Source organism: Oryza brachyantha, chromosome 3 (genome assembly GCF_000231095.2).
Source record: "Oryza brachyantha chromosome 3, ObraRS2, whole genome shotgun sequence".
Taxonomy (NCBI): Eukaryota; Viridiplantae; Streptophyta; class Magnoliopsida; order Poales; family Poaceae; genus Oryza; species Oryza brachyantha.
The window spans coordinates 28,882,774-28,895,255 of record NC_023165.2 but is presented as its reverse complement, the minus strand read 5'-3'; the positions used below and the strand labels follow the sequence as shown (position 1 = coordinate 28,895,255).

Sequence of the window (12,482 nt, the reverse complement as noted above, 5' to 3'; positions counted from 1 at the left end):
GGAGGGTATAGTTGAAAGCAGGTAGAAAGAAATGTAAGCTTCTGCAATCAACTTGTGTCAACTCGTGTAATAAAAGTAGGCGATAAAAGTAATCTCTATAGTTCCATAATTCCAATTGCTTTTAACTTGATTAATTTTAAACTTTTAAAACATTTATAACCAACATGTAATCACATATAGATGAGTTTTAAAGAAATTAAAGATTTATTTATTATATGTATACACGGTAATTCCTAAAGTTGCCTTTAATGAAAAGCAAGGATTCGACCTTTCTCTTTAAAAAACATGTATACACGCCTACACGGTAATTAGCGGTTGCAGCGTTGCTGGTGATGGATGTACATTGAACTCATAAAGATAGCGAGGAGGAAACGCGTTCATCTTGTCTGTCGAACGATCTTATCCATCGATGTGAGTACGTATACAGCGTGTGGACCAGATAGCCTGCAATTATCTGATCTGAACCGAAATGAGGGGCTGTTTAGTTCCCAAACATTTTTACCTAAAAATATCACATCAAAACTTTACACACCTAAATAGAGTATTAAATATAGATAAAATGAAAAACTAATTACATAGTTATGTGAGAAATCGTGAGACGAATCTGCCTAATTAGCATGTGATTAGCTATAAGTGCTACATTAACCCACATATGCTAATGACGGACTAATTAGACTTAAAAGATTCGTCTCGCGGTTTCCACGCCAATCGTGAAATTTGTTTTTTCATTCATGTCCAAAAAACTCTACCGACATTCGAACAAATGTCTGATGTGGCATATAAAAATTTTCATTTCATCAACTAAACACCCCTGAAATGGAAGCATCATCGTCTTGCTTCTGAAATGAAAGCATCATCCATCGGAAAACAAATTAAAGAACATTGACATCTTTATCCGAATAATGCCTGTGCTGATCACCAGCTTAAATTCATCCGTCAGGCTGTCATCTGTGTAGTATCATCTGTGCCGTGAGCATCGCCCATCGTATTTTGGAGGACAAGGAAAGACGCGATATGGTTTAGCCAAGCAAGGTTTTTGTCCAAGACTTGATGATTCAGCTGCCAGTTTACGGTGTGCTTTACATCCACATCCAGGGCCTTATCGTTTTGATAACTTTATTCAAATATACGTTGAAATTTAAAATTTCACAAGTTGATTTTAGGTTTTCTTTATTTTAAAACGATAAAAACATACAGGTAAAATTTTAACTATAAATCATTTAGAATTAATAACATGGTGTTTCACTCGTGCGAAACGAGTAGTAGTTGTGCACTTCAATTGTTCTGCAGAAAAGGCTAAGCACGAGCACCTGCATCTGCGATAAATAACAATTAGCATTCTTTTTCCTTTTTGAGGAACGCGAACGCGCAAATCAGGAAGAAACTTCTTTCCCTTCTCTATTTAATAACCTATCCGTTCCAAAATAAATTCATATATTTAAATTTAAACTAGAAAAATGAATTTATATTTAAACTAAAAGGCACTCTTTAACGAATCGTGAGTAACTGTTGCTACTACCTACTCTACTCTTTTCCTCGAATAAAAACTCAAAATTTACGACAAAGTTGACAAATTAATGAAGATTTTTGGGGACGAAGAAAATATCTTGGGCTGAGTTGGGCTTTCGACTGCTTGGGTCGAGCTGGCCCATTTACAATCCTTTTCTCTCGTGTAAATCGGACCTTCGACGAAAAGTCAACATCTCTCCCTTTTGACACATACATTGCCTCTGCCGTTTCCGACAGAGGCACAGCCAACGCATCCATAATCATCGGATCATCACAGAAAGCAGATAATCCAATTCTCCAAACAAATACTAGTACAGGTGCACAAAACACAACGAACATTCTACAATCTCTAAACCAAAAAGCAATCCTCCAAATATGCGAGTACATGAAAGCAATCTCTAGCAAAAATTAATCAAAAAGGAAAGAAAATGCTTGAGAAGTTTTGCAGCAGAGGGAGCTAATTAACCCCGGTTAATTATAAAATTTGCAGGTTAATTAGCACCCGGACTTCTTGGCCCGGAGGATGGTGCACTTGGTCCTCTGGAACGCGGTGGCGGCGACCTCCGGGTCGACGAGCTGCAGCTGCAGCGGGCAGATCACGACGAGGGGGCACTTGGTCTTCCGCCCCTTGTACTGCATCGCCGTGTCCAGCCTCATCTCCACGTCGAACTTCCCCGTCGCGTTCTCCGCCCTGAACGCCGACACGCCGGCGGCGGTGAGCTTGACGGGCCTGCCGGCGCCGCCCACCGTGAGGTGGAACGTGGCCGTCTTCCTCGGCCTGTGGTAGAAGGCCGGCACGGTGGCGGACTCGTCGAAGCGGGAGCCGTTGAAGGAGAAGGCCGCCGCGACGGGGTCGTAGCTGATGCCCCGGTACAGGTTGGGGTTGCGCAGCGACAGAGTGGCGGTGACGTTGTAGGACGCGGTGGAGTTGGCCGGCGGCGAGCCGGGCGACACCGCGAAGCGCAGCAGCACGGCGTCGTCGGCCGTGGCCTTGGGCGGGAAGACGAGCGCGAAGGCGAAGATGAGGAGCACGATGAGGCCGCCCACGACGGCGATGGCCGCCGTCCAGATGGCGCACGTCGTCCAGCCGCACTCGCAGTCGCGTCGCTTCTCCCAGCAACCCTCCCAGAAAGCCATGGCCTCTCTCTCTCTCCCTCTCCTCTTGCTTGGCTGGCAGCGTCGCAGAGAGCTAAGCACCGCACCTCGTGGATTCCCCTATTAATGGCGATTGGTAGAGGAGGAAGGAGCTGAGCTGAGCAAGGGGAGAAGAGAAGACTTGGGCGAGGTCTTCGGCTTATTAGCTCGAATCCATCTCCATCTCCTGCTTGACAGTGGGTCATTAAAAATTCAGAAATGGATTGGCCAAAATAGGTGGTGAAAGTGAAAGAATACTCTCCACTGTATGATGAGAACGAGGTTACCGTTGGGATGTAGCCTGTACCAAGTGTAGGAACGGTACTTCTCCGGTTGAACTAACAAATGTAACTGCTGGTGCAGGTGATGGGCCTCACTTTGTTATGACTTGCGTGTCAATAGCATAGCCGACAGAAGTTACGTCAGATGATCCGGTTCCCCACCGGTATGCTAGCAGCAAGATTTTTGGTTATCTATTTTTTTATGATAGCTATGTAGAATATGAATGGCCAAATTAACTAGTTAAAAGTTAAAATTTTGCTTTAGAAATTAGATGACATTTATGTTATTTTTTACGAGACATACACTTGATAAGCATGACTGCAAAAATGCAAAATCTAACCTAGAAAACAAACGGTACAATTTACCCAATTCAAAATGAAGAGAAAGGTTTAAGAGTGGTCTAAAGTAAGAATTTGATAATAAAATGTGGTCTAAAATGCAATACAATCTTTATTTTATTTTTATGATGTCTTATAACGTATATAAGAATCTAAAATTCAGGATGAAGATGTTCGGATTTTTATGAAAAAAAGACAAACGACATATTTATAACGAAAAATAATTTATGAATTAAACTTTTATATATGTATAGTTAGCGATCTAAAAGCTAATACTGCAAAATGAATTTCGGTGAAATACTCTAAAATCAAGGTTAAAAATTTAAATTTTGATATATAAGTATAAACACAAGTAAAATGATAGGGTAGCTTGTACAAAACCCCCCAACAGGCCTATAGTACATGCTTTGCAAAATTGAAAGATTCTGGTGCTAGTGCTAAGCACTTGCGTTTGCATCGTGACAGCCTAACAAGGAGACTGTCAAGCTGACCTGGCAGCATTAGTTGTGTCCCATAATTGCGACCCTCCGGCACTTTCGTGGCCAGGCCAGGTCAAGTCTTCTCCTATTGTATAGCAGGTCTTTCAATGGGACTATGAGTATTTTGTATTCTAACCTTCAGGTTGAGTTCAGGTCTTCTCATCTTATGACAATTTACAGGTCTCTCTCTCTCTCGGAGAGGGCAATTTACAAGTATTTCAATACAACTACTTGTCTACTTTCTGTCATACTCTGTCGTAAAATAGACTTAACTAGTATATCTGGATTCATAGTGATATTATAGGGTGATTGTTTGTTTTTTCAGAAAAAAGTAAAAGGACATATTTATAGATAAATATAATTTACAAATAGATATTTTATATATATATTTTTAGCAATCTAAAAGCTAAGACAAAAATAAACCAGATGAATAAAAGTTTCAAAATATATTCTAAATTTAAAGTTAAAAAATATAAAATTTTAACTTATAAGTATAAGTATAAGCAGAAAAAAAAGATAGGGGTGTACTACGTTCTTTTGTTAGATAAAGATGAAAAATAACAAATTATATGTTTTTTTGATAGCTATTTCATGGTATAAATAACAAAATTAGCTACTACAAATTTTAAAAATCCACTTTAGAAATATGAGACTATCAGCTTATATATAAAAACATTTTACAAAATGTACGATGTTAAGTCGTTCCGGAAGCGTGCGTGTAAATCCGAGCAATAAACAGGTTAAAAAGAACGCGGGGTGCTGTGCTTAGCCGAGGGGTGTGGTTACATTGATTATGATTCTCTAGATTTGTTTATATTGAACGGAGGGGGTGTGGTTGTCACGAGATGATAGAGCCGTTTGCCTGGAAATTTCTTTACAGGCTCACGCGGCAACATCAACATCGAACTCTTCTTTTTCGCTTTAGCTTTTTACTGGGCCCAAGCCCAACTCCGCTGCGGCCTGCAACGGCCCAGGCCAGCCGGGAAGATGGAAGAAACGTGCGTCGGGCATGCGGCCTGCCACAACGGGGCACGGGTGGCCCCCACCCGGTGGAGCGTGGGCCCACCTGTCATGCTTAGAACGGAAATATCTTCCGCTGACGTGGCCGCCGCTGTGAGATTTTAGGGTTCTGCGAGCGATTTCCCCAAATCCCCCTCCCCCTATAAAAAAGTCGTCGTCTTCCTCGCCGCGATCCACATAGACCTCTGAACCAAACCGAGGTCAAGAGCATCCGATTCCCGCCGCCGCCGTCTTCTTCTTCGCTGCAGGTATCCTTCAGTCTCTCTCCCCTGTGTTTTCTGCGATGAAATTCCCTTCTGCTTTGGTCGATCTGTACTGCAGCCGATAGTTTGGTTAGGTTTTTGATGAATACTTTGTACTCTGACCATGAGGAGTGTTAGCTAGTACCTTGTTTGATTGCTTCGTCGCCTCTGCCTTGTTGCCCGCCTTTGGTCGATTTCCCGCTCCCCTCGGGCTTCGGCTCCCGTCTCCTCGCGAGTTCGCCGCCTGCGCTGATCTCCATCCCGTGAGCAGCGGTGCGGAGAGTCCTGCTGCTCCCGCCGCCGGAGAACGCCGCCCGTCGGAACGCACATCATCCGTATCTACCCACAGCCTTTCTCTTTGGTTTAATCTTATTTTTCTCTTATGTTCTAGATCTGAAGCTTTTCTCTAAATTTGCCTTAATCTTAGTACCATGCCCCACGTTAGGTCATAAATTGGAGGATGCAATGCTTTGATATGCCTTTGTTTTGATATTCCTAGTTTGTAGGATTATGACTCGTGAAGTACATATGCAGTTATATATGGGCGAAATACTTGTTAATCACTATCTGAGTAAAAGAACATATATCTTTTGGTTCGTCCTAACATTTTCCCTTGCCCATCTGTTGTTGGCTTGGCTTGTTTTGTCTCTGCTTAGAGATGGCGGACGTGGAGGAGTACCGTTGTTTCATTGGGAATCTGTCCTGGTCCACAACTGATGAAAGCCTTAAGGATGCCTTTGGCAAATTTGGCAACCTCACTGAAGCAAAGGTGACAACATGACTCTGCAAAGTCCTTTGATTATTCATTTTGCGAAGGAACTCGTTCTGCTCATGTGCCAAACTTCTATATTGCTTGCATATTTAACTCCGACCGGGGATGGTTTCTATATATGTTTTTATGCCTGCTAATCAGTATAATCTTGTTCTCAACATTGTCAGGATAGCATCTGTAGAGTGAGTATTATCTGGATTGAAGTTATTGTCTTCAAAGATTGTAATTAATTGCATTAGAGTGGTCAGGCACTATTGTGGTTCCTGCTTTGACGCAGAATGCTGTTCAATGGGGTTCCTAAGAAATTAGTGGATAAGACATTGCTCCTTGCATCGATGTTTTGTGTTACTTGTTTATAGTTCCTCAAAAGAAAATGGGTAGTATGTTGTCTTTATATGATTCAATAGAATCATTCAGTATTTGTAACTCGCAGATACATCGTCTACATGTTTTTTTGTAATTTTGCTTCATGCTTAAGTGATTGTTTAGCATGGATCTGCATATACTAAAAATTTCTGGCAATGCGCAGGTGGTTTTTGACAAGTATTCTGGTCGTTCTCGCGGTTTTGGTTTTGTGACCTTTGATGAGAAGAAAGCCATGGAAGATGCTATTGAAGGAATGAATGGATTGGACTTGGATGGGCGGCCCATCACTGTCGATAAAGCTCAGCCACAAGGACCTGGTAGAGACCGTAATGGTGATCGTGATTACGATCGTGAACGTGGATCACGTTATGACCGTGGTGACCGTGGCCGTGACTTTGGTGGTGGTGGGCGTGCACCGCGTGGCTCAGGTGGCGGCGGGGATTGCTACAAGTGTGGAAAACCTGGCCACTTTGCTAGAGAGTGCCCATCTGGGGATGGTGGTGGTAGAGGTGACAGATATGGTGGCCGAGATGATAGGTATGGTGGTGGTGGTGGTGGCCGTTACGGATCTGACCGTGACCGTGGTGGTGGTGACCGATATTCTGGCCGTAGTCGAGATGGTGGTGGCTATGGTGGAGGTGGGGGCGACCGTTACAGTCGTGACAGGTCTGGTCCCTATTGATGGCCTAGCAGATATCTGAGAGTATGTTCCATCCAGGTATGGAAGTCTTATCTACTATTGTGAGCTGTGTTTGCTTGTGTCTGGAACTTTGTGTTCATGCTGTTTGAGAACTATTATGTATCATGAGAAAGCATCTACTTTATTATCGACTGTATTACTGACCTGCTTATTATTGTTTCCTGCTTGTTGCCAGGCATATGACTTGTTCATAGTGCTTGGCGCTTGGTCCTACATATTTGCTTGATATGCTGTTGGGTGATTCTTTCTTGGTTGAGAGGTGGTTTTTGTCACATTGCTTGTTCACGTTGGTTGTGCTCATGCGGCATAGCACCTTTGGAAGTGGGATACGTGGGATTCGACCAGTAAACAAACTGTTTTGTTTCTGTTTGCTTGGGGGGAGGAAGCTATCCGCTGAACCTTGCTTGAAAACACCATAAGAAAAATCATCTCAGTCCTTAATCATGTCATCTCAAGGCAGGTGACGAGCCATTCATAGGGGAATAAACTGGTAATCTTTAAATCCTTAATCTTCAAGATTGTGTAAACCCATCATTCTCAAATGTTTGTTTTGTTTTGGCAGGTTTATTTGAGTTCTTTGTTCTATTGTTCTGGATTGGTTACTACTGTCTTAACAGCGATTTGTTCTAGTTCAATGACTGGCTTGTTCGTTGGCTCCAATCCATCATGCGCGGTCTAGCTCTGGAAAGTCCACTGCAGCCTTGCATAGTGTTTCTTACTTTGTTACTCTGATTGGCTTTGCTACCTGGTTATTGTTGCTGCGGTTGCGTTGCTTCCTGGGTTGTCCCGTTCCTTGCTACTGCTTGTTACTGCACTGCTGGATCATGTTTTATGCGACCTGAATACCTGAGCGATGCTACCTGGTTGCGGTTCCTTGTCACTTTACGATCATGTTTCTTCGACCTGAATACCTGAGCGACGCTACCTGGTTGCTGTTCCTTGTCACTTTACCACTGGAGTAGCTGCTGCCACTACTTTATTTCTTGGGCAACTGCTACCTTTGTGGGGAGAGGGATTTAAGACTCAGCTTTTTTTTCAACAAAACAGCAGAAATATCAACTATAGAAGAGTATAGAACTAGTCATTTTGTTATTCTGAATTTTGATTACGTATTGAACTCGCGGGCTGTACATGTATGACATAGGATGTCTGGAGTAAGTAACTGACAATTTACAGGATTCCAAAGATTGTGCTAAGCCGATTGATGCATGAAACTACAAATATAATTCATTACGTCTTAGTAGATTTGCCATCCTGTATACAAAGATCTAAGAGCATCTCGTGCTGTTCACTGGCAATGGCTCGTCTTTGATGATGAAGTTGTCAGATGGCGGCGGCGACGATGGGGTACTTGTTCCTGAGCATGCGCACCAGCGTCGGCTGCACCGAGTCGTCGTCTTCTAGCGGCGTCCAGCTGGAAAAGGAAAATGCTTGCATCCATCAGCTTCAGCTAAGCTTTGCTTGAGATCAATCCATGGCTACCTCTACCTGTATCTGCAGACGAGGTGGTGGATGAAGACGCAGATCTCGAGGCGCGCCAGGCTCATCCCGGGGCACATCCGTGGCCCGCTGCCGAATCCCAGGAAGCTGTACGGCTTCAACGTCTCCTGCATACATACATTGCTTTGCAGGCTTAGCTTGCGTCACCAATGACTGCCACTGCCATTGCCAAGCTTTGTAGCTGCAGTGACGCGAGCTAACACTTACTACTTACATCGAATCTGTTGGGATCGAACTTGTAGGGGTCGGCGAAGACGGCCGGGTCATGGTGGATCGACACCACGTCCAGGTTCACCGACGTCCCCTTCTTGATCTCGTACCCTGCCAACAACACAAACAAAATTTCTCAAACTGGTGGTCTCCTTAAGATTTCAAAATGAATTCAGTTCAAACCTCACATGAACTGAGAACCAAGAGTGTTTTTTTTACCATCAATGCTGAAGTCCTGCGCTGCTTTCCGTGAGAACCATGGCAGGATGGTTGCTCTCCTCAGTGTCTCGTTCATCACCTGCAACAATTTAATTTGCGCGTCTGTATTATTGATCTTCTGATGAAGTGTCACGTGAAAAGAATTAATTCATGATCTCCCTAAGGTTAAGGCTTAATTAAGCTTGCCTTGTTGGTGTAAGGCATGGTGTTCACATCTGACCATCTGAGATGTGATGATGAGCCATCCAGCCTCTCCTTGATCCCCAGGTGTTCTTCCTGCACAATTGCACAAACATATATGTACAGCATTTGACACTGAGATAGATAAGTTGCATAACACTCAACAAATATATAAATCGACAAACTATAAGTTATAACAAAAAAATATAACTATAAATAAACCGTATCAACAATAGTTTAATTTATCATTTTTTATCGATAATTTGTAAGAGTTGAATTTGAGCTTGCACGTTTGTTAACGATTACAAATTCAGTTTCTCTATAATATTTGACATGTATTAGCTCCATTTATATTATAAAACATTATGATACTCCATAGATTTATACAGATACCAACGAATATAAACACGTATAATATATTGATCATTGGATTAATTTATATATATGACCAAAACACCTAATAATATGAAAAGGGAAGAGCATAGAAACGCGAACATCATCAATGTACAGTTTGCAATGATGAGGAGACGGCGCTGCTTACTCTGAGTTTCTGCAGGACCTCCGGGTTCTCGCCGAGGAACTTGATGAGCCACGTCAGCCCCGCCGTCGTGGTGTCGTGGCCGGCGACGAGCAGCGTCAGGATGTTGTCCTTGAGCTGCGCGTCCGTCAGCTTATCCGCGTCTCTGCCGTCGTCGTCGGCGCCGACGCCGGCGGCGGCGTGCTTCCGCAGGAGCGTCTGGAGGAAGTCGTTGCGGACCTCGCCGCCGTCCCTTCTCCTGGCGATCACCGAGTCCAGCATCGCGTACATCCGGTTCCTGGCCTTCTCGTCAACAGATCAAGCCATAATTATTGTCAGAAACCATTCATCGATCTCTTCTTGGTCACTGATCCTGATCCTAGCCTTTGTGTTTTCTTTCGATCGAGGAATCGATTGATACCTTGAGGCCGCGGTGAAATGCAGTTCCAGGGATCTTGAGAGGCAGCGACGCGAAGGAAGACGATATGATCTTGAAATTGGCGCGAAACTTCTCCTGCTCCTCTCCCTCTGGCTCCAAGCTCATCAGCATGTTGGCGATCACCTTGAGCGTGAACTGACACGAGCAAGAAACCAAGACTTTGGGGATGATTGTTTGGAAAAAGTTAAACGATATATTTGTAAATAAAAAATATTTGTGAATAATTCTTTTATACATGTATTCTTCGTAATCTAAAAGTCAAGACAACTTTGGTGAAAAAACCCAAATCAAGGCCAAATTTAAAATTTAAAATTTAAACTCTAGCATATAAATATAAGCAGAAGCGAAAAAGACGTGGATGATTAGCTCTAGAAACAAAATTTTAGATTAAATTGTGATATGATGATGTGGTCGCTCACAGAAGAGGCCTCCTCGAGCACAAGAACTCTTCTGCCGAGCCAGGTGTCGAGCGTCTGGACGGCGAGGTCGTCGATGAAGTCCAAGTACTTCTTGAGCGCGTCAATGGAGAGCGGCTCGCCGATGAGGCGCCGCAGCTTCTTGTGCTCCTCGCCGTTGGTGGTGAGGAGGCTGGTCGGCCCGAGCACCTGCTTGCCGGTGTAGAACAGGTTGAGGCTCACCACGCCGTCCTTCCCGGACAGCAGGATCTTGGCCGCCTCCCTCCCCGTCATGAACACCGTGATCCTCCCAAGAACATACGTCTTGAACACCTTGCCGAACCTGACCAGATCAAGCAAACATCACATTCCAGATTTCAGCTCCTGATCATGCTGCTATGAGCTATCTATCATCATCAGTTCATCACTGCACTTTGGGACGCATGGCTGATTGTCTGAAACGCTGAAAGTTTCTACCTCTTCTGTCTGTCACGCATGAAGCTCAGAATGCCGGCCGGGCTCGAGAAGTCGGAGATGAAGGAGACGGTCTCGCCGACGACAGGCCAGCCCATTGTTCCAGGGATGTCTCTCATCTCCTTCGATAGCCTCCTTGACCTCAACCAGATGAGGCCACAGCCCAGTGCCAAGGCTAGAAGCAGAGCAGCTCCAAGCACAGCCATGGCAGAAGAACACTGTCTTCAGAAGTTCAGATAACCGCACAGCTCACAGTCATTCATGCCAGGTGTTTATATATGACCAGTTCTATCTCTACTTCAAGATTTGTTGCTAGTTGTATATATCTCTGATTCATCGGGAGCATCTCTATTTTTTTGTCCTCCTGACTCCATTTTTTTTGTCATCGTTACATCCGAGGTAAACATTTGGTGCCATGCCAAAGGATCATTCAGGTCGCATTGGAATCTTCTCTGTGTTGCGCTTTGTCTTGTTTCTGAATAACTTTTGTGCAGTATCCCACGCTTTCGTCATTGCTTTTAGTGTCTTTGTCGTATTATTCTGTTAAGAGGCTGTTTGGATCCCGTGACTTTTTTTAAATCCATTGTCACATCGAATGTTTAGACGTTAGTTAGGAGTATTAAATATAAACTGATAACAAAACTAATTGCATAAATAAAGACTATTTCATTAGACAATTTTTTAAGCCTAATTAAGCCACGATTAGTAAATGTTTACTGTAGCATCACATTCCCTAATTATAGACTAATTAGGCTCAATAGACTCGTCCCGCGAAATAGTCCAGAGTATGAGGTGTGTTTTATTAATAGTCTATAATTAATACTTTTAATTAGTATCTAAACATTTGATATAACAGAGACTTAAAAAAAAGCCCCTGATATCGTCTAAGTGCTAAGTAAACACGTTTTCTACTATTAGATATTGCAGTCTAGTCGGGTGCAGAAAGTGTGCCATTTGCATATACCTGAAATTTTTTCTCCCTCAATCCCATCATACAGTCTTTGACTAGGACTTACTATTTAATCGCCTAATTGTTATCGCTTCTTCAAATCAACAAACTTCCGGCTATTCATACAAGAGAACAAGAACTATCCTACTCCCTCTAAACGTAACACTTGATTATTCGTTTTATTCAATTTTCTTCGAAATCTTGCTTTGTCATAAAGTTCCTTAAGTATGACTTAATTTTTTTATTATACTATATATATTAATACGATAAATGATCAACCGTTATGTTCAAAAGTTAAAGCGCCGCATATTTAAAAATGGAGGCAGTATTATAGTCGAGTAAGCTGGCACATATTCGCCACTTGGAGCGAGCAGATCAGCAGATGCAACGCCAGTTCTAAAGTGCCATGCCAGATGCAGCTGGCGAGGTTAAGCAATATCCACTGATCTGAATTGGCCATAACCTGCACTAATTCCTTGTTGAATTATTTCGATTTTTCCTGGCTGGCTTGCAATTATGCAGGTATATATATGGACCATTAGATGCATTGCCATCGATGAATTTATTTTTCTCTGAACAGTGACAGCTGATGACTTGGGCAGTTGGGCAACACCGGCCGGTCGCTGTTAGGAAGCAATGCTGAGTTTGGCGACGTGGCCTGGTCGGCTTTGCAGTTGCATTTCCATTCCATCCACATGGAGAAAAAAATATTTTTTATGAATTTGTATTAATATTTATTCTGCGTCCCTGGTTTTTA

The 12,482-nt window shown here is 43.1% G+C and overlaps 3 protein-coding genes across 3 annotated transcripts; 1 reads left to right on the top strand and 2 right to left on the bottom strand.

The window, feature by feature from the left end:
- Positions 1-1,594: 1,594 nt before the first annotated feature.
- LOC102704042 lies at positions 1,595-2,811 on the bottom strand. The gene has a single exon (XM_040522440.1). It carries the CDS (start codon positions 2,644-2,646, stop codon positions 2,005-2,007), a length of 642 nt encoding a protein of 213 aa, XP_040378374.1. The 5' UTR covers positions 2,647-2,811; the 3' UTR covers positions 1,595-2,004.
- A 2,079-nt stretch (positions 2,812-4,890) lies between these two features.
- Positions 4,891-7,055, top strand: LOC102703762 (glycine-rich RNA-binding protein RZ1A). The gene is made up of 3 exons (XM_040521917.1): positions 4,891-5,010; positions 5,661-5,773; positions 6,306-7,055. The coding sequence occupies exons 2-3, from the start codon at positions 5,663-5,665 to the stop codon at positions 6,822-6,824; spliced, it is 630 nt and encodes a 209-aa protein (XP_040377851.1). The 5' UTR covers positions 4,891-5,010; positions 5,661-5,662; the 3' UTR covers positions 6,825-7,055.
- A 544-nt stretch (positions 7,056-7,599) lies between these two features.
- LOC102722949 (abscisic acid 8'-hydroxylase 1-like) lies at positions 7,600-10,982 on the bottom strand. The gene is made up of 9 exons (XM_015835623.2): positions 10,780-10,982; positions 10,327-10,645; positions 9,890-10,042; positions 9,493-9,771; positions 8,958-9,047; positions 8,772-8,850; positions 8,557-8,663; positions 8,331-8,449; positions 7,600-8,256 (listed from the first exon to the last, which is right to left on the bottom strand). Exons 1-9 carry the CDS (start codon positions 10,980-10,982, stop codon positions 8,166-8,168), a joined length of 1,440 nt encoding a protein of 479 aa, XP_015691109.1. The 3' UTR covers positions 7,600-8,165.
- Between the last annotated feature and the right edge of the window lie 1,500 nt (positions 10,983-12,482).